This window comes from Salvelinus fontinalis, chromosome 3 (assembly GCF_029448725.1).
Source record: "Salvelinus fontinalis isolate EN_2023a chromosome 3, ASM2944872v1, whole genome shotgun sequence".
NCBI classification, from domain to species: Eukaryota; Metazoa; Chordata; class Actinopteri; order Salmoniformes; family Salmonidae; genus Salvelinus; species Salvelinus fontinalis.
The window spans coordinates 37,982,384-38,001,145 of NC_074667.1; the positions used below are offsets into that span (position 1 = coordinate 37,982,384).

Consider the following 18,762-nt stretch of genomic DNA (forward strand, 5'->3'; position numbering starts at 1 on the left):
TGAATATGGGGTTATAACTCAGTGAACACACTTCATCAATCAATAATAGTGATAAATTCATCAATAACATAGCATCTGTTCTGAACACCTGCCAATGCAAGTGCACAGGGGTGTGTCTAGCGTGGCTTTCCAAACTTAGTTTGCGCACGCCCAGTACACATACCGCGCAGTCAGTGGCTTGAGATTTCTTTAAACTAGCTAACGTTAGTCAGGCAGCAGCGAATCGTACAACAGCACATACCGGCTGAGAGACAACTCATAGCAAGAGAAGGTATAACATCTCACCGCTGTATCAAATTATAAAGTTTAATGTACATTACTGGCTTGCTTGTAGAAAGACGGAAAACTGCGGTAGTTTCTAATTTGCCCATCGTGGATAATTTAGCATCAGCAAACTAGCGAACATTTACTAGTAGAACACTGTCACTGCGATACTTGCTAGCTATTCACGCTTAGTTATCTAGCTATGTTCCCTAAACAGAAAATGAATTGTTACAAAAAGGGCTATCTGGCCTAACCAAGTGTAACACAATATCAGCTCGCTAGCTACTAACGTACAAGTAGTGAGAAGACGTGCAAAGTTAGCCTACCAGACCGCTATGGCTAGTTGGCTAACAAACTAGCTAGCTAACTTGCGCAGTCATTAAATCAACTTGCTGTGATTTACTTACTCTACTCCGTAGCTAAGTTTATATCCTCGAAACAAGTGTTGGATATTTGAGATGTAAGAAACCTGCCCTACAGTTGACATAAAGTAGTGAAACTGAAGTATTTTGAATCAGCATCACCATGCCAGAGTACCATGCTAATTTTGCTAGCTAGTTGCTAACGGTACCCCCCAAAGTCCTTCCCTAGATTTACTGTGAGTGGGTAAAGTGTCTGACGTAGAGAAGAATAACGAATTTCATTGGAGCACCAAGGTTGTCATTTTAAAAATGTTTTCGAGAAATGTGTCGGACGGCAAAATGGGCTAACATTTGCTAGCATTAGGCCAAAGTATTTGTCTGTAACTGGTGTTTTAGTGATGTATAGCTAGCTAGTATGACTTACTCAATCATATATTGATCGGGTGAATATACCATATGCGTTTTTTTGGTGAAAATATAACTTTTCATGAACTTGTAGCGAAGACAATCAGTTAATGGTACTAGTCAGTTCAGACCATCACTACCGTTAACGTTACTTTGCCTAATGTATTGATTATGACCATATTTCCAGGGCACCATGGAGATAAATGATGGAAACCTTCAGACCCTCACAGAATTTATGCGCAAAACTCTGGACCCAGATCCATCCGTAAGACGTCCAGGTATGGGAGCTCAGAGTAGAATGCTTGCAATAAACATATACAATGATATATACATTGGCATTTATGTACAATTTCCCAGTGCTTGACTGGAATGTTCTTATTTCCCTCTTCCAGCTGAAAAGTTTCTTGAGTCAGTTGAAGGGAACCAGAATTACCCAATATTGCTGCTTACATTGTTGGAGAAATCCCAAGACAATGTGATCCGGGTGTGTGCAGCTGTCACCTTCAAAAATTACATCAAGAGGAACTGGCGCATAGTAAGTTAGTGGTGGTGGCCTGAATATTGGAAGAAATGTTATGGGTTGTGCAAGTATTGTTGTCCCAATGTTGGCATGACAAGTGCTACTTTGCATTCTGTCTCTTTCAGATTGAAGATGAACCCAACAAAATCTCAGATCCGGACCGAACCACTATCAAGGCCAACATTGTAAATTTGATGCTGAGCAGCCCTGAACAGATTCAGAAACAGGTATGTCTTCACATGAGTCAAGACCTGTTACCTGTTCATCTACTCTAAATCAAAGTCAGTGGGCTGGTGCTTGTTTTGAGTTTCATATGAGGTTCTTGGAATCCATGGGTTCACAATCCTTTAGAATAATACATGTATACAATCAAAAGGGAGATTTGTAGAGATGGTTCAGTTTTTCTGTATTTACTGTTCTTCTACAGTTGAGTGATGCCATCAGCATCATCGGTAGAGAGGACTTCCCTCTGAAGTGGCCGGACCTCCTGACAGAGATGGTGACCCGCTTCCAGAGCGGAGACTTCCACATAATCAACGGAGTGCTCCGGACCGCACACTCACTTTTCAAGAGGTAAACCACCATGAGCATGACACGTGGCCCTCTAATGATAGGCGTCATAATAAATCATGCCTTTGTGGTTTATTTTGAAAGATATTAACACTGATCATCTGTTTTCCCAGGTATCGACATGAGTTTAAGTCAAATGAGCTATGGCTGGAGATTAAGCTGGTGTTGGACACGTTTGCGAATCCACTGACTGAACTCTTCAAGGTTAGTGGTGGATTGGTTTCAGAGTTATTCAACTCGAACAATTGAAGTGTATTTCAAGTAAAAACAACATGCGTCTGGAAATTGTTGCTTGCCGTCCCTTGCTTTTACTTTATAGTACCTTAATTATTCAGACATGGGAAGACATTATCTGCTATTCATGTCTATTGTTTTTTTCAGGCCACCATTGAGCTGTGTCAGACCCATGCGACTGACATCAATGCTTTGAAGATCCTCTTCTCGTCCCTTACTCTGATCTCAAAGCTTTTCTACAGTCTCAACTTTCAGGTGCGTCCCCCCTGCCTCTTACCTGCTTTATGCCCACAAGAACTTACTGTATTTAAATGTGATGCTTTTTCACTGGAGCTTTTTCACATCTCATTCTTCCGTCTTTGTCTCTGCCTTCACAGGACCTTCCAGAGTTCTTTGAGGACAACATGGAGACATGGATGTCTAATTTCCATAACTTGTTGACCTTGGATAACAAGCTACTACAAACAGATGTGAGTGGACCTGGTGATTAACAGCACTTTCACTGTAAGATGTTCAAGTGGCTATTAATGAATCGGTTGATTAAACTTGTGATACGGTCTTGTCTTTTCCTCACAACAGGATGAAGAGGAGGCAGGTCTTCTGGAGCTGCTCAAGTCTCAGATCTGTGACAACGCTGCTCTGTATGCCCAGAAGTACGATGAAGAATTCCAGCCTTACCTGCCTCGGTTTGTCACCGCTATCTGGAACCTGCTGGTCTCCACTGGCCAGGAGGTCAAGTACGATCTGGTGAGACTGCTGATACATTCATGTAGCTTATCAATAGATCATGTTGACCACCTACTAATACGTTTGCTTGGGGCGGCAGGTAGCCTAGTGGTTAGAGCGTTGGACTAGTAACTGAAAGGTTGCAAGCTCAAATCCCCGAGCTGACAAGGTAAAAATATGTTGTTCTGCCCCTGAACAAGGCAGCTAACCCACTGTTCCTAGGCCGTCATTGAAAATAGGAATTTGTTCTTAACTGACTTGCCTAGTTAAATAAAGGTAAAATAATATGTTTGCTCCTTTTATGTTTGTGACGTAGCTTGTGAGCAATGCTATTCAGTTCCTGGCATCTGTGTGTGAAAGGCCCCACTACAAGCATCTGTTTGAGGACCAGAACACACTCACCAGCATCTGTGAGAAGGTCATTGTGCCTAACATGGAGTTCAGAAGTGAGTTTAGACTGAAACAGTATCTTGGAGATGAATGGCTACATGACTATTGTTTCTGCTCTTGCCATTGTACATGAATGGCAGCGATTTGCATAATGGTCTCTGATACTGATACATAGATTTCTTTCTCCAGGTGCTGATGAGGAGGCCTTTGAGGATAACTCTGAGGAATATATCCGAAGAGATCTTGAAGGATCAGGTATATATTTTTTTAACTCAACAAGACCACAATTGAACTGGAGGATTGTTGAAGTATAGGTATTCAAGGTACACTGATATTCACCCCTCGGTTCTGTCTCCTTCCTGCAGACATTGACACTCGGCGCAGGGCTGCTTGTGACTTGGTGAGAGGCCTGTGTAAGTTCTTTGAGGGCCCGGTCACAGCCATCTTTTCTGGCTATGTCAACTCCATGCTTGGGGAGTATGCCAAGAACCCAGGGGTGAACTGGAAGCACAAAGACGCGGCTATCTACCTGGTCACATCTCTGGCCTCAAAAGCCCAGACAGCGAAGGTATGATTAGGTCATTATGCCTTTTGTATTTGGGTGTGTTTGTGACATCTGATGGGTTATACAGTTGAAGTCAGAAGTTTACATACAGTGGGGGGGAAAAGTATTTAGTCAGCCACCAATTGTGCAAGTACTCCCACTTAAAAAGATGAGAGGCCTGTAATTTTCATCATAGGTACACTTCAACTATGACAGACAAAATGAGAAAAAAAATCCAGAAAATCACATTGTAGGATTTTTAATGAATTTATTTGCAAATTATGATGGAAAATAAGTATTTGGTCAATAACAAAAGTTTATCTCAATACTTTGTTATATACCCTTTGTTGGCAATGACAGAGGTCAAACGTTTTCTGTAAGTCTTCACAAGGTTTTCACACACTGTTGCTGGTATTTTGGCCCATTCCTCCATGCAGATCTCCTCTAGAGCAGTGATGTTTTGGGGCTGTTGCCGGGCAACATGGACTTTCAACTCCCTCCAAAGATTTTCTATGGGGTTGAGATCTGGAGACTGGCTAGGCCACTCCAGGACCTTGAAATGCTTCTTACGAAGCCACTCCTTCGTTGCCCGGGCGGTGTGTTTGGGATCATTGTCATGCTGAAAGACCCAGCCACGTATCATCTTCAATGTCCTTGCTGATGGAAGGAGGTTTTCACTCAATCTCACGATACATGGCCCCATTCATTCTGTCCTTTACACGGATCAGTCGTCCTGGTCCCTTTGCAGAAAAACAGCCCCAAAGCATGATGTTTCCACCCCCATGCTTCACAGTAGGTATGGTGTTCTTTGGATGCAACTCAGCATTCTTTGTCCTCCAAACACGACGCGTTGAGTTTTTACTAAAAAGTTCTATTTTGGTTTCATCTGACCATATGACATTCTCCCAATCTTCTTCTGGATCATCCAAATGCTCTCTAGCAAACTTCAGACGGGCCTGGACATGTACTGGCTTAAGCAGGGGGACACGTCTGGCACTGCAGGATTTGAGTCCCTGGCGGCGTAGTGTGTTACTGATGGTAGGCTTTGTTACTTTGGTCCCAGCTCTCTGCAGGTCATTCACTAGTTCCCCCCGTGTGGTTCTTGGATTTTTGCTCACCGTTCTTGTGATCATTTTGACCCCACGGGGTGAGATCTTGCGTGGAGCCCCAGATCGAGGGATATTATCAGTGGTCTTGTATGTCTTCCATTTCCTAATAATTGCTCCCACAGTTGATTTCTTCAAACCAAGCTGCTTACCTATTGCAGATTCAGTCTTCCCAGCCTGGTGCAGGTCTATAATTTTGTTTCTGGTGTCCTTTGACAGCTCTTTGGTCTTGGCCATAGTGGAGTTTGGAGTGTGACTGTTTGAGGTTGTGGACAGGTGTCTTTTATACTGATAACAAGTTCAAACAGGTGCCATTAATACAGGTAACGAGTGGAGCACAGAGGAGCCTCTTAAAGAAGAAGTTACAGGTCTGTGAGAGCCAGAAATCTTGCTTGTTTGTAGGTGACCAAATACTTATTTTCCACAATAATTTGCAAATAAATTCATTAAAAATCCTACAATGTGATTTTCTGGATTTTTGTTTTCTTCTCATTTTATCTGTCATAGTTGAAGTGTACCTATGATGAAAATTACAGGCCTCATCTTTTTAAGTGGGAGAACTTGCACAATTGGTGGCTGACTAAATAATTTTTTGCCCCACTGTATACACCTTAGCCAAATACATTTAAACTCAGTTTTTCACAATTCCTGACATTTAATCCTAGTAAAAATTCCCTGTCTTAGGTCAGTTAGGATCATCACTTTATTTTAAGAATGTGAAATGTCAGAATAATAGTAGAGAATTATTTATTTCAGGTTTTATTTCTTTCATCCCATTCCTAGTGGGTCAGAATTGGGTCAAACGTTTTGGGTAGCCTTCTACAAGCTTCCCACAATGAGTTGGGTGAATTTTCGCACATTCCTCCTGACCGCGCTGGTGTAACTGAGTCAGGTTGATAGGCCACCTTGCTCGCACAAGCTTTTTCAGTTCTGCCCACAAATTTTCTATAGGATTGAGGTCAGGGCTTTGTGATGGCCAATCCAAGACCTTCACTATGTTGTCCTTAAGACTTTTTGCCACAACTTTGGAAGTATGCTTAGGCTCATTGTCCATTTGCGACCACGCTTTAACTCCCTGACTGATGTCTTGAGATGTTGCTTCAATATATCCACGTAATTTTCCTCCCTCATGATGCCATTTATTTTGTGAAGTACACCAGTGACTCCTGCAGCAATGATGCTGCCACCCCCGTGCTTTAAGGTTGGGAGGGTGTTCTTCGGCTTGCAAGCCTCCACCTTTATCCTCCAAACATAACGATGGTCATTATGGCCAACCAGTTCTATTTTTGTTTCATCAGACCAGAGGACATTTCTCCAAAAAGTACTTTCTTTGTCCCCGTGTGCAGTTGCAAACCGTAGTCTGGCTTTTTTATGGCAGTTTTGGAGCAGTGGCTTCTTCCTTGCTGAGCGGTCTTTCAGGTTATGTCGATATAGGACTCGTTTTACTGAAGATATAGATACTTTTGTACCTGTTTCTTCCAGCATCTTCACAAGGTCCTTTGCTGTTGTTGTGGGATTGATTTGCACTTTTCGCACCCAAGTACGTTCATCTCTAGGAGACAGAGCGGTATGACGGCTGCGTGGTCCCAAGGTGTTTATACTTGCGTACTATTGTTTGTACAGATGAACAGTGTACCTTCAGGTGTTTAGAATTGTGGAGATCTATACTTTTTTTTCTGCGGTCTTGGCTGATTTTTATTTTCCTAGGATGTCAAGCAAATAGGCACTGAGTTTGAAGGTAGGGCTTGAAATACATCCACAGGTACACCTCCAATAGGCTAAGTGACATCATTTGAGTCAATCAGAAGCTTCTAAAGCCATGACATTTTCTGGAATTTTCCAAGCTGTTTAAAGGAACTGTCAACTGTCAACTTAGTGTATGTAAATTTCTGACCCACTGGAATTGTGATACAGTGAAATAATCGGTCTGTAAACAATTGTTGGAACGATTACTTGTGTCATGCACAAAGTAGATGTCCTAACCAACTTGCAAAAACTATAGTTTGTTAACAAGAAATTTGGAGAGGTTGAAAAACGAGTTCTAATGACGCCAACCTAAGTGTATGTGAACATCTGACTTCAACTGTAAATGTTTTTGCAGTAGAGACATTGAGCTAATTACATGGACAAAATGTTTATTTTTCAGCATGGTATCACGCAAGCTAACGAGTTGGTGAACCTTACAGAATTCTTTGTGAACCACATTCTCACAGACCTCAAATCCCAGAATGGTAAATATAAAGTTGAACTTAGAAACAAACGATGAATGAATTAACCATCACCGCTGGTGATTGATTTATAGCTGCACTGTTATGGAACATGTTTACTCTGTTCTATTATAGTCAATGAGTTTCCAGTGTTGAAGGCTGATGCCATCAAATATGTCATGATCTTCAGAAGTCAGGTATGATTTTGTTTTCTCTACCCTCTGAAAATTCACTGTCATGAGTTCAGCCCATTTACTAAGGGTTGAAATCAACGCTTGCAGGGGCCCGTGAATAACCAGTCCTCGGTCCCCTCTTGTCTTCCAGCTGCCCAAAGAGCAGCTGCTGCAGGCTGTCCCTTTGCTTGTGGCCCACCTGCAGGCAGAGAGCACGGTAGAGCACACCTACGCTGCCCATGCACTGGAGAGACTCTTCACCATGAGGGGCCCCAACAACTCCACTCTGTGAGTAGTAACCATCTATACTTAGATAATTAAATAAAGACTTTGTCTTTTCCAACGCTACACAAATATAATCAACTATACACCGCATCCATTGTAGTTTGTTTGTTTGTTAATAAAACTCTTTGGTCATTACCAATAACCTTAGTTTGTAAATTTTGGTGGCTCATGTCAGTAGTGATTAATCATCTGTCATCATGTTTCAGTATCACTCCTGCAGAGATGGCCCCCTTCACAGAACAGCTGCTAAACAACCTGTTCAAGGCCCTGGCTCTGCCTGGCTCCTCAGAGAATGAATATATCATGAAAGGTACTTGAGTTTGAGTGTTAAATGCTCTGCTTATAATTCTATGGCTTTCATTGTATTCTTAGCTATCTGTCCTTTTGCTTAATGTCGTCACGGAGGACCTAATGTCACCTTCCTTTTAAGGTTGCAGACAACGTTTTTCAGTGTGTACTGATTCTTGTCCTCTACTCAGACTTCTCCTTAATTTTCTTCCAGCCATCATGCGCAGCTTCTCCCTCCTGCAGGAGGCCATTGTTTCTTACATCCCCACTCTGATTGGCCAGCTCACTCACAAGCTCCTGCTGGTCAGCAAGGTAGGTCACACACTCATCGCTTGTCTGCATGCTGTGGATGCATGTACACATGAGTTGACTTGCATTGTGTCTAAAGGCATCCGGATACATAGGTTCGGTTTGCTCCTTGCAGAACTTGGCTAGGCGTAATTCATGTCTGTGCTCGCATACGCCCTTAAAATACCTTCACTTCAAAACAAGAAAAGAATTGGCAATATTACGGTTTGTCCCGCTTAAGACGCTGTAGCCAGCACACTTGCAATTTTACATCTAACTAAGATGTTTAGTGCAGTATTTCTCAAGTGAAAAAAATGCATGAAAAATAGTTATCTATCGTTGAATGACAAACACTCAATTAACAAATCTCTATGAAGGGGCGTGGACTTCGACCACCGAACTTAAACTTGCCTCAAGAAAAACAGCTGGGAATAAATTGCCGAACACCAAAACGTCACAATTTCGCCATAACATACAGTGCCTTCGGAAAGTATTCAGACCCCTTGACTTTTTCCACATTTTGTTACGTTAAAGCCTTATTCTAAAATGGATTAAATCAATAAAAATCCTCAGCAATCTACACACAATCCCCCATAATGACAAAGCGAAAACAGGTTTTTAGAAGTTTTAGCACATTTATTTTAAAAAACATGCCTTATTTACAGAGGTATTCAGACCCTTTGCTGTAAGACTTGAAATTGAGCATCCTGTTTCCATTGATCGTCCTTGAGATGTTTCTACAACTTGATTGGAGTACACCTTTGGTAAATTAAATTAATTGGACATGATTTGGAAAGGCACACACCTGTCTATACAAAGCCCCACAGAGCAAAAACCAAGCCATGAGGTCGAAGGAATTGTCCGTAGAGCTCCGAGACAGGATTTTGTCGAAGCACAGATCTGGGGAAGGGTACCAAAACATTTCTGCAGCATTGAAGGTTCCCAAGAACACAGTGGCCTCTATCATTCTTAAATGTAAGAAGTTTGGAACCACCAATACTCTTCCTAGAGCTGGCTGCCCGGCCAAATTGAACAATCGCGGGAGAAGGGTCTTGATCACGGAGGTGACCAAGAACCCAATGGTCACTCTGACAGAGCTCTAGAGTTCCTCTGTGGAGATGGGAGAACCTTCCAGAAGGACAACCATCTCTGCAGCACTCTACCAATCGGGCTTTTATGGAAGAGTGGCCAGACTGAAGCTAGTCCTAAGTAAAAGGCACATGAAAGGCCACTTGGAGTTTGCCAAAAAGCACCTAAAGACTCAGACCATGAGAAACAAGATTCTCTGGTCTGATGAAACCAAGATTGAACTCTGGCCTGAATGCCAAGAGTCGTCAAATCTGGAGGAAATCTGAAATCTGGCACCATTGATAGTTACAAATCAGGATATTATTAGTATCGTTTTTGACAATAAATATCGTATCGGCACGTAAGTGCTGTGATATCGTATCGTGGGGTCCATGGCAATTTCCATCCCTAGTATTTACCTGTATCATGTTTCTTCCAGAACCCCAGCAAGCCTCACTTTAACCACTACCTGTTTGAGTCCCTGTGCCTGTCTATCCGGATCACCTGCAAGGCCAACACTACCACTGTGGGCAGCTTCGAGGAGGCCCTCTTCCCAGTCTTCACTGAGATCCTACAGAATGATGTACAGGGTATGTGGCTGTACTCTAGAAAGCAGCAGGTTATAGAAAGGCATCTTATGCTTAACATGAATGTCTGACTAGAACATGCCTAAGAAACTGAGTAGGTGGATGAAGGGGTTGAATTGCATGGATGCAGTGTTGTTGGCAAACTATACATTGCCCTTCCTACATCAACTGTCCCACTTCCTGTTGCAGAGTTTGTGCCGTACGTGTTCCAGGTGATGTCCCTGCTTCTGGAGATCCACACCAGCTCCATCCCCAACTCCTACATGGCCCTTTTCCCCCACCTGCTGCAACCTGTGCTGTGGGAACGCACTGGCAACATTCCCCCGCTGGTGCGCCTGCTTCAGGCCTATCTGGAGAAGGGGGGAGCCACCATAGCCAGCTCTGCTGCTGACAAAATAGTGAGTTATAGCTGGGGGTACTGTAATAAGAGGAGTCTTACTGTACTTTTCTGAAACCTACCTGTCTTAATTTACCTGTTGATGCATGCAATTAGTTAGTTGTGATAATCTGATGTTAAAGTGCTCTCCCTATGCAGCCTGGCCTGCTAGGAGTCTTCCAGAAGCTCATAGCCTCCAAGGCCAATGACCACCAAGGTTTCTACCTGATGAACAGTATCATAGAGCACATGCCGACGTGAGTCAACAACCTCCACCTCTGTCTTCTAACGGTGAACTTTGTGTGTAGTTGACATGGGGGCTGTATTATGAGTTATTTTGTTCACTCACTCTCGCTCTCCTTCTCAGGGAGTCCATTGTTCAGTACAGGAAACAGATCTTCATCCTGCTCTTTCAGAGACTGCAGAGCTCCAAAACCACCAAGTTCATCAAGAGTGAGTATAGCTTAAAACAAATGTTGGCATGTTTATTTAAGAAGTACAATTGAAACTGCACCCACATCCTCTTTGTTATGCTTGCACAACAGGAGTGTGTAGGGTTATATTACCCTAGTTTTAGAATGAGCTCTGCGTGATCTCTCAATGCTGCACATTTTCACAGGCCCTCCTATTTTCCACAGGCTTCATGGTGTTTATCAATCTGTATGGTGTCAAGTACGGAGCCATTGCTCTGCAGGAGATTTTTGACAGCATACAGCCAAAGTAAGTATCTCTTGTCAGACTAAATGAGACTGACCTTTGACACGTTTGATTCCGTTTATGTCTATTAGTGTAGCCTTGGAGTTGAGTGTGCAGATGACTCATTTACATTGATCTGCATACAAGCCAGTCAGTTGTCTCTTTTGGCTTTTAAAGTCCAACCATGTCCTCGTACTGCATTACACACACTTGCATGGCATGTTAGGCTGAGCTTGGAATGTTTTATCATAGTCCATATTATAGGCCTTAATGAATGTAATAAAAGATAAGAACTACGTGGAGAGGTATTCTCAGTGCTGAGTCTAATTTCTCTTGTAGGATGTTTGGCATGGTGCTGGAGAAGATAGTCATTCCAGAGGTGCAGAAAGTGTCTGGACCAGTGGAGAAGAAGATCTGTGCTGTGGGCATCACCAAGATCCTCACCGAGTGCCCTGCCATGATAGATACTGAGTACACCAAACTCTGGTGAGAAACTGTCCTGGAATATTATTACACTTTGTAGTGTTTTTACTAAATGAATGGCCTGCTAAATTGTTTATTCTTTAGGACCCCCCTGCTTCAGGCCCTGATTGGGCTATTTGAGCTACCAGAGGATGATAGCATCCCTGATGACGAGCACTTCATTGACATAGAGGACACACCCGGTTATCAGACTGCTTTCTCCCAGCTTGCCTTTGCTGGGAAGAAGGAGCATGACCCCATCGGAGAGGTGGTCAGCAACCCCAAGATCCTGCTAGCTCAGTCTCTCCACAAGCTCTCTACTGCATGTCCCGGGCGGGTAAGTTGATTTATTGAAATGCACTAATACTAGGCTATGTTATAGGCAGTGGGCCTCTTGACTAAATCACTCCTTATAGCAGGAACACCTACACAACAAGGCTCCAATTCTTTATTTTCATGTCCACCTTGTGTTCCAATCTTCTACTCTCATATGATTTAGTCGGTCATTTTAAGCAAAACAACATGGTATAAAGGTTAAGTACCAACTCGGTGTCTTTGTGGTTAGTGTCTGTTCTGAGATTGGATGGTTGGCTCAATACCCGGTCGAGTCCTACCAAAGTCTTTAAAATGGCTCCTAATGTCTCTGTTTGGCACTCAGAATTAATGAGTTGGATGGGGGTAAGACCTTGCGACAGACTAGTGTTCTTTCAAAGGGGTGTACTTGTACAACAAGCTGCCGCATACTACAGACACTGAAGATGGGTTCCTGTCCTATGGTGCATTCTGTCTCGGACAAGGCTTACTTATAAAAGTGAAGCCCCAGCTGACTGAGAGCCAGTCACCCAACAGGTGACTGGCTCTAGCACAGCATAGACAACAGTTGAAGGTGCTCTAGCACAGCATAGACTGTTTGAGGCCCCAGGAATAGCAGAGCAGGGAGTAGTGTACAACATTTTGGCTCCTAGATTGCTAATGCCTCGCTGAATTATTTTTCTTTGAGTACTATATATGCTTTCAGTAGTAGATGTCAACTGAGTGAATCTCTCCTGTTCACCTCCCATGGCAGGTCCCATCTATGCTGAGCACCAGCCTGAATGCTGAGGCCCTCCAGTACCTGCAGGGTTACCTCCAGGCTGCCTCTGTACAGCTGGTGTGAACATGGACACAGAAGCTTCCTCACTGACGCATAAGACACCATCACACTGCACAATAACTGGGACTGACTCATCGGGATTGAATGGACAAAACGAAGACTGATCAATTGACTACTCATGGTGGATACTTGGACAATGGGTCAACATGTTCATCTACAAATTGGGATTTTTAAGGGTTTTTAAATGGTGTTAAAAGAAATGGAAGAGCAATAGTTTTTTGTGGGGGGGGTGGGGTTGTCTTTGTCCTTTATTGGCATGCTGTGCAGTTATAGAAAGTTGTGGGAGGCTGGCTTCACCAACACAACTTTGTGAATGTTATGCTTTGATATGACCAATGTATCTGCTTGTTTGTCGATTTTGCCATAACGACCTGTTATTGAACATACATTGACAACCCCGACCAACATCAACAGCACTCTGGAGTTAACTGGCTGAATTGGACTTCATGGCTCTTTGCAGAATGAGAAGTGTTTTTTTCTTTGTCCTTGTTTTTCAGTAGTTGGATTTCCTTTGTTTTTATTCTTCTGGAGGACTGGTGGTCATTACCTCAAAATATAGTGCTTAAAATGTTTCTCTGTTGCATGTAGTTGCGCATAGCATTGACTTTGTTATGTTTGGTCTTAGTGCAGAAACTGTCTAAATGTGAGTAAAGAGGATCTTGTATAAAACCTGAGCTGTTTTGCACTTTCAGTGAAAGTCATTGTGTACAGCCGCTTGATTAGCCGTGGCACTCAAATAAAATCACACTTAATACACATTTCCATTTATTTTATTCACATGAATGGCATTTGATGCAGCAGATTGTTACCCTGACAACCTGTTATGAAGATTTTAAAAGTTTATCAAAAAGTGATAACAGCTGCTCTAATGCACTTTCTCACCCTTCAGATATCCTGTCAGGGTGTAGTAAGATTGTCTCAACTGACCCTTTGGTGTGCAGATAGTGTTGGTATTTGGTGACAAAACCCATTTGGGCAGGAAGGATTGGTCCTATGAGGATTTAGCATGGCCGTTGGTAGTGTCAGCCTTCTGCTCCATTGTCTTGAAGGGCAGCATGCACTTGTCACCTCCCATGAAGCGTTACTTCGCAACATTGGTCTCCCAAGGAAGCAGTCTATAGACATGATGTTGAACTAACTACTTTTTGGTCAAGGAAACCTATCACGTGAGTTTCTTTTTTTAGTCCCCATCCCCTTGAATAATTAGATACTTACGCTTGTGTAATTCAGGGTACTGTATGTACATAAAGCATAGTAAGAAGATTATGTGCTTGTCCCTGTCACGAGAATTATGTTCTCAGTGTTCATAAACCCAATTGAATTGATTACTCTGCCTGATACCCAGAATTTGTAGGAAACTGGTTGGACTGAATCAGGCGGAGGCCCAGCTACAATTGTCGGGAATGTTTATTTAGAGAGCTCTGTCGTGCATATACAAAAATGTTATTTTTATACTATTCTCTTAACCTACGCACATACACACTAAACTTTGGATTCTCTCTTTCTCTCCTGGAGTCTTACCAAAGTTTATTACCACACAGCTGACAGTTCCAGTCCCCTCCAGATACGGGAAATCTGGAGGGGCTTTTCATGCCTTATCTTATCTCCCCAGAGTTATAGCCAGGTCGGTTCAAACATAGTTTCATGATCCCCTTTGTTTTCTTTAGGCACACATATACCTTCCTCTCTTCCCATGTACATGCTACATAACCTATTTCTTATGAACTAACATTATTTATCAATACAGAAAAAGAGGGTAGAATTCAATTGGTTATAGTTCTAGGTTAAATGTATACATCATTAAGTCATTATTCATAAAATTCATAACAGTCCCCAAGGATGTGTCCAGGGGGGAATTAAACCCAGCAGCTCCTTCCTGTAGAGTGTGCCAGAGAGCAAAAAGAGATGCAGTAGTTTCAATGGCACAGGTCATGGCATCATTGTGGAACTAGATGGCCAACAAGTGTGTCTAACCTCATCTCGCAGCCAGCGAACATGCCGGTGTCGACAATATAAGGACAGACCAGTGTGGTTTTGATGCCGACCAGGCCCTCTTCTGCCAGAAAACTATGGGTTAATGAAACCCCACAGCCCCAAATTTACTTGCACAGTAGTCCTGAGGGGTGAAAAGGAGAAAGTGCTACATATGTTGGTCTATAAACAGCACATTACTGATAGGGTTTGCAAAATAACTCTTGTTTGTTCCTCTATGGTGTGGAGCAGCTGAGTAGGGTCGGCTCCAGGCATAAGCGACATTAGGGACCCTGGCCCCAAATTATTTTTACAAATTGGGAGGGACTGTTGAGAGTTAGAATAGTAGAATACACAAGGCGCAAGTTTCAAGTTTGGTTGTGCATCAGCAGTTTTTCTCTTGTTTTGTCAGTGATAAAATAATTTATAAGGTTTAAGATAAATGATTAAATAATAGTACCCAGAAACTTAACCATTAGGGATTAGAGGTTATGTAGCATGGATAAGGAGTAATTTAAAATATTAAAGATATGTCCAACTAGGTTGGACTGGGGAAGAGAGGAATGTATGTGTGTGCCGAAAGAAAAAAGAGGATCTTTAAACTATGTTTGAACAGACTCGACTATAACTCTGAGAAAGTACGATAGGACAGGGAGTACCCCTCCAGGTTTCCCTTATCTAGGGGGGAATGGAACTGTCAGCTGGGTAGTGATAAACTGTGGTGAGAATTCTGGAGAAGAAGATAGCTCTCCTAATGTTAGTGTGCATGTGTGTGCGTAGGTTAGAAGAATGTTATAAAAGGAATATCTTTGTATATGAACGGCAGAGCTCTCGTGAATAAACAATGATTTGACTATTGTTAAATGGGAATTCTGTCTGTTTCATTTAAACCAGAACTTTACAAATTTTGGGTTGCAGACACACAAGAAAAATTGAAAATTATAAACATTGATAATAAAATTCTATATCAGTCAGTCACTGACAGTCACTCAATTAGCCATGTCAAATAATCATTTTTAGATTGATAAGTTAGTCTAGCCAGGGGGGCCCAACCAAATCTCGCTAAAAGACATTCCCATTCGGAACAGTTTGTGAATATATTATGACGACATTTGTGATGTTTTTGTTCATTTTGGACTTTGGGACTACGCCCCTTCGTCGGTGATTGGTCAACAGTAGGTATTCTTTGATGAAGTGTTTGTTGTCATTTAATGATAGACAACTCATTTTCATGCACATTTTTCACTTTGGAAATACTGCACCAAACATCCTAGTTAGATTTAAAATTGTGCAACTAAGATATCCTCTGAATAAAAGGCCAAAATTAATAACAAATTCTTGAGTTATCTTAGATTAATTATATTTTGAGGAAGTGTATACTGGCTACTGTATTTCAAGATGGACAAACAGTACTATTGGCACTTTTTTCTCATTTGTCAAGCAAAGGTATTTTCAAGCAAAGGTTGAATGTATGCGAGCGAGCACACTTGTTCAGTTCGTCTAGCCAAGTTTGGCTAGGCACCAACTGAACAGAAGGGAGTTTCTTTCATCAATAGACTACATGACAAATTGTGTGATCATTCATCTTATCTGATATGGTTTACAACAACCCAACAGACATTTAAAGTACATTTAAGCATGAAGAGGAAACCAAGTAATGTCCAGTCCTCCAGTCTCACCTCTACACAGGCAGTGCTGAAAAGCCCCAGGGCACTTGCAATTGGGGCAGCAGGTAGCCTAGTGGTTAGAGCATTAGGCCAGTAACCCCAGAAGGTTGCTGGATCGAATCCCTGAATTGACAAGGTAAGAATCTGTCATTCTGCCCCTGAGCAAGGCAGTTAACCCACTGTTCCCTGGGTGCCATGGATGTTGATTAAGGCAGCCCCCCCACCTCTCTGATTCAGAGGTGTTGGGGTAAATGTGGAAGACTGAATACATTCAGTTGGACAACTGACTATGTATCCCCCTTTCCCAATGTGGCCATGGCTCTTAGCTTTCATCTGAGGCCATCTCTTGAATTGAGGGGTAAAAGCAGTTACCCCAAACCCTTGCAGTAACCCTGGGTTACTGTAGGCCACTGTTTAATACATGTAATTCTGAGGTGGGGTGTCACACATGAAAGAAAGAAACATGTAATAGGATGATTAGGCATTTGTTTTTCTGGAGCTTATTGTTTTTTTGAGCATGGGACTAAGGTTACAGTAAGAGAGTCAAATTAAGAAGATTCACATTCCATCATAATTGGTGGTGTGCCATTTTGGATTGCAGGGGTAAGTGGGGTAAGTGAATAAGTCAGAGGTCACATGCATGCCTTGAATTCAAAAGGCATGCATGTCATCAACTGACGTTACATACTGCACTTTTCACATTTCAGTGCGCAAACATTGTCTGCACAATTTCACACAGTATGCACAAGTATAATGGTCGAGTTATGTCATTCAAAGAGATGCTTTTTGATGCTCTCTGATTTTATTTCTAACACAGGCATTTTATCTGAGCATTTAATGTGAAATTAATGTGGTGCAGGTGATTTCTGTAGTTTCACCCAGAAGAGCGCATTGCAGTTGACGAAGAGCTTCCTCTCCAGCAGCTCATCAGGACACTCTAGCAGCATTCATCCGCTACCACCCTGGTGTTGTTCACCAACATGGTGACATCGCTGACCTCGCGCCGCACCTGCTCAGCTGTCTCTAATATTCAACCAGCGGGAAAGCTCGACTGTGTAGGTGTGCGCCTGGGCCCTCAGTTCCCGGGCAAGCTTGGCATTCTTCTCGTTGGCTGCCATGTTACAGTCCCAGAGCTCAAGCTCAACACCCTCTTTGGCAAACTCCAGAGCCAACAACTGACCCAGTGCAAGTCAAGCTTTATTTGTTGTTTTTCCCGTGCGATGGTATGGGAAACCATATGCTTTATGGGCAAAAATGAATGGCAACTTATTGCCATTGGACAAACCATATACACAAAAGCAAATACCACCGATTTGGACGGCCAAAACGTATTGCAAATGGCATATGCCTAATGGACGTGCAATAAACCAAAAATCCTATAGATGGCGCCTGTGCTCTACCGTCAGAAACGATATGGCAAATGGACAGCAAGTAACGTCTCAAGGGTGAAATTACAAATTTCAAAAACATCTTTGAAAGTAAGTTTTGCACTGTTTTCACATTTTTTTAATATTGACATTGGGGATTTTATCACTGTAATCAGATTGAAAATAGTAGGATATGTTATTGACATTGTATAGCCTATTAACCAGATGTGTTAAAATTCGGTTTAATTTGGAGCATAGGCATATGAATTGGCCTGCTATTATGTTCTGTTCCGCCTACTATTAGCTGAGAAAAAAATGGCCTAAGGCCAAATCTATTGCTGACGGCTGCTGTACACTATTATAGTTACCCGGGGATAGAATGGGGGTGGTAATGTTTTGTCTCGCCTACGGTGGAAGAACGTACAGGGCTGCTCAGCTGCATTTTTTTTATACCACGCGCGTGCACACAAAGGAGATCAAATTAAATCTACTTTCACCCTTGGATAAGAGTGACAATATTTGTATTTGTCAAACGGCAGTCAAGCATCGTTCATCATGTCACCAGAATAAGACCCTCGACATTTATTGGAAAGGAGCATCAAGTTCATACCGTGCACTTTCGCCAACCTGTGAAGTTCATCGTAATTTATTTCATATATTGCCCTACTGCATGTTTTCCCGATTCGTAGTGGGAGCTCCACACACCATATCATCGTGTGACTCCAAGTTTACTTCGATATGATGGTTATTATATCAATATTTGCGCATAAAGGTGTAATTAAGTTTACCCACACAAAAAGATCATACCATGTCGAACGAACAAATTATCTGTCGGCATTTGTAAAATTGTACCAAAACTTTCAATTTCCATCACAGCGGTCGTGATTTTTTTTTTAATATGGAATGACTTTACTCGCATAAAAACTATATATGGAAACGTAGTTAGTGGCATGGAGGGAATGCAGTGATTCCAGGGCAGGGCTTTGCTTCATAAAATTTTAATGAAAAAATAATGAGGTCTGGAATTCCCTCTTTGAATTATTGATTAGACCG

At 42.3% G+C, this 18,762-nt stretch overlaps 1 protein-coding gene and 1 pseudogene across 1 annotated transcript; one reads left to right on the plus strand and one right to left on the minus strand.

The window, feature by feature from the left end:
• Window positions 1–154: 154 nt before the first annotated feature.
• Window positions 155–13,462, plus strand: LOC129847157 (exportin-2). The gene is made up of 25 exons (XM_055914974.1): window positions 155–271; window positions 1,219–1,309; window positions 1,424–1,566; window positions 1,677–1,778; window positions 1,979–2,124; window positions 2,235–2,325; window positions 2,503–2,610; window positions 2,733–2,825; window positions 2,935–3,102; window positions 3,398–3,527; window positions 3,661–3,726; window positions 3,837–4,039; window positions 7,268–7,352; window positions 7,464–7,525; window positions 7,653–7,789; window positions 7,993–8,096; window positions 8,289–8,386; window positions 9,870–10,020; window positions 10,207–10,415; window positions 10,553–10,650; window positions 10,761–10,846; window positions 11,032–11,113; window positions 11,429–11,575; window positions 11,657–11,888; window positions 12,618–13,462. The coding sequence occupies exons 2-25, from the start codon at window positions 1,225–1,227 to the stop codon at window positions 12,705–12,707; spliced, it is 2,916 nt and encodes a 971-aa protein (XP_055770949.1). The 5' UTR covers window positions 155–271; window positions 1,219–1,224; the 3' UTR covers window positions 12,708–13,462.
• Window positions 13,463–13,513: 51 nt separating this feature from the next.
• On the minus strand, window positions 13,514–17,523 carry LOC129851540 (retinol dehydrogenase 10-like; annotated as a pseudogene).
• Between the last annotated feature and the right edge of the window lie 1,239 nt (window positions 17,524–18,762).

Bases quoted from the DNA above. Each gene is read 5' to 3' on its own strand.
- LOC129847157 (XM_055914974.1), top strand. From the start codon at position 1,225: ATGGAGATAAATGATGGAAACCTTCAGACCCTCACAGAATTTATGCGC. The intron at 1,567-1,676 runs GTAAGTTAGTGG...TGTCTCTTTCAG, and splicing joins TCAAGAGGAACTGGCGCATA to ATTGAAGATGAACCCAACAA. The intron at 11,889-12,617 runs GTAAGTTGATTT...CTCCCATGGCAG, and splicing joins CTACTGCATGTCCCGGGCGG to GTCCCATCTATGCTGAGCAC.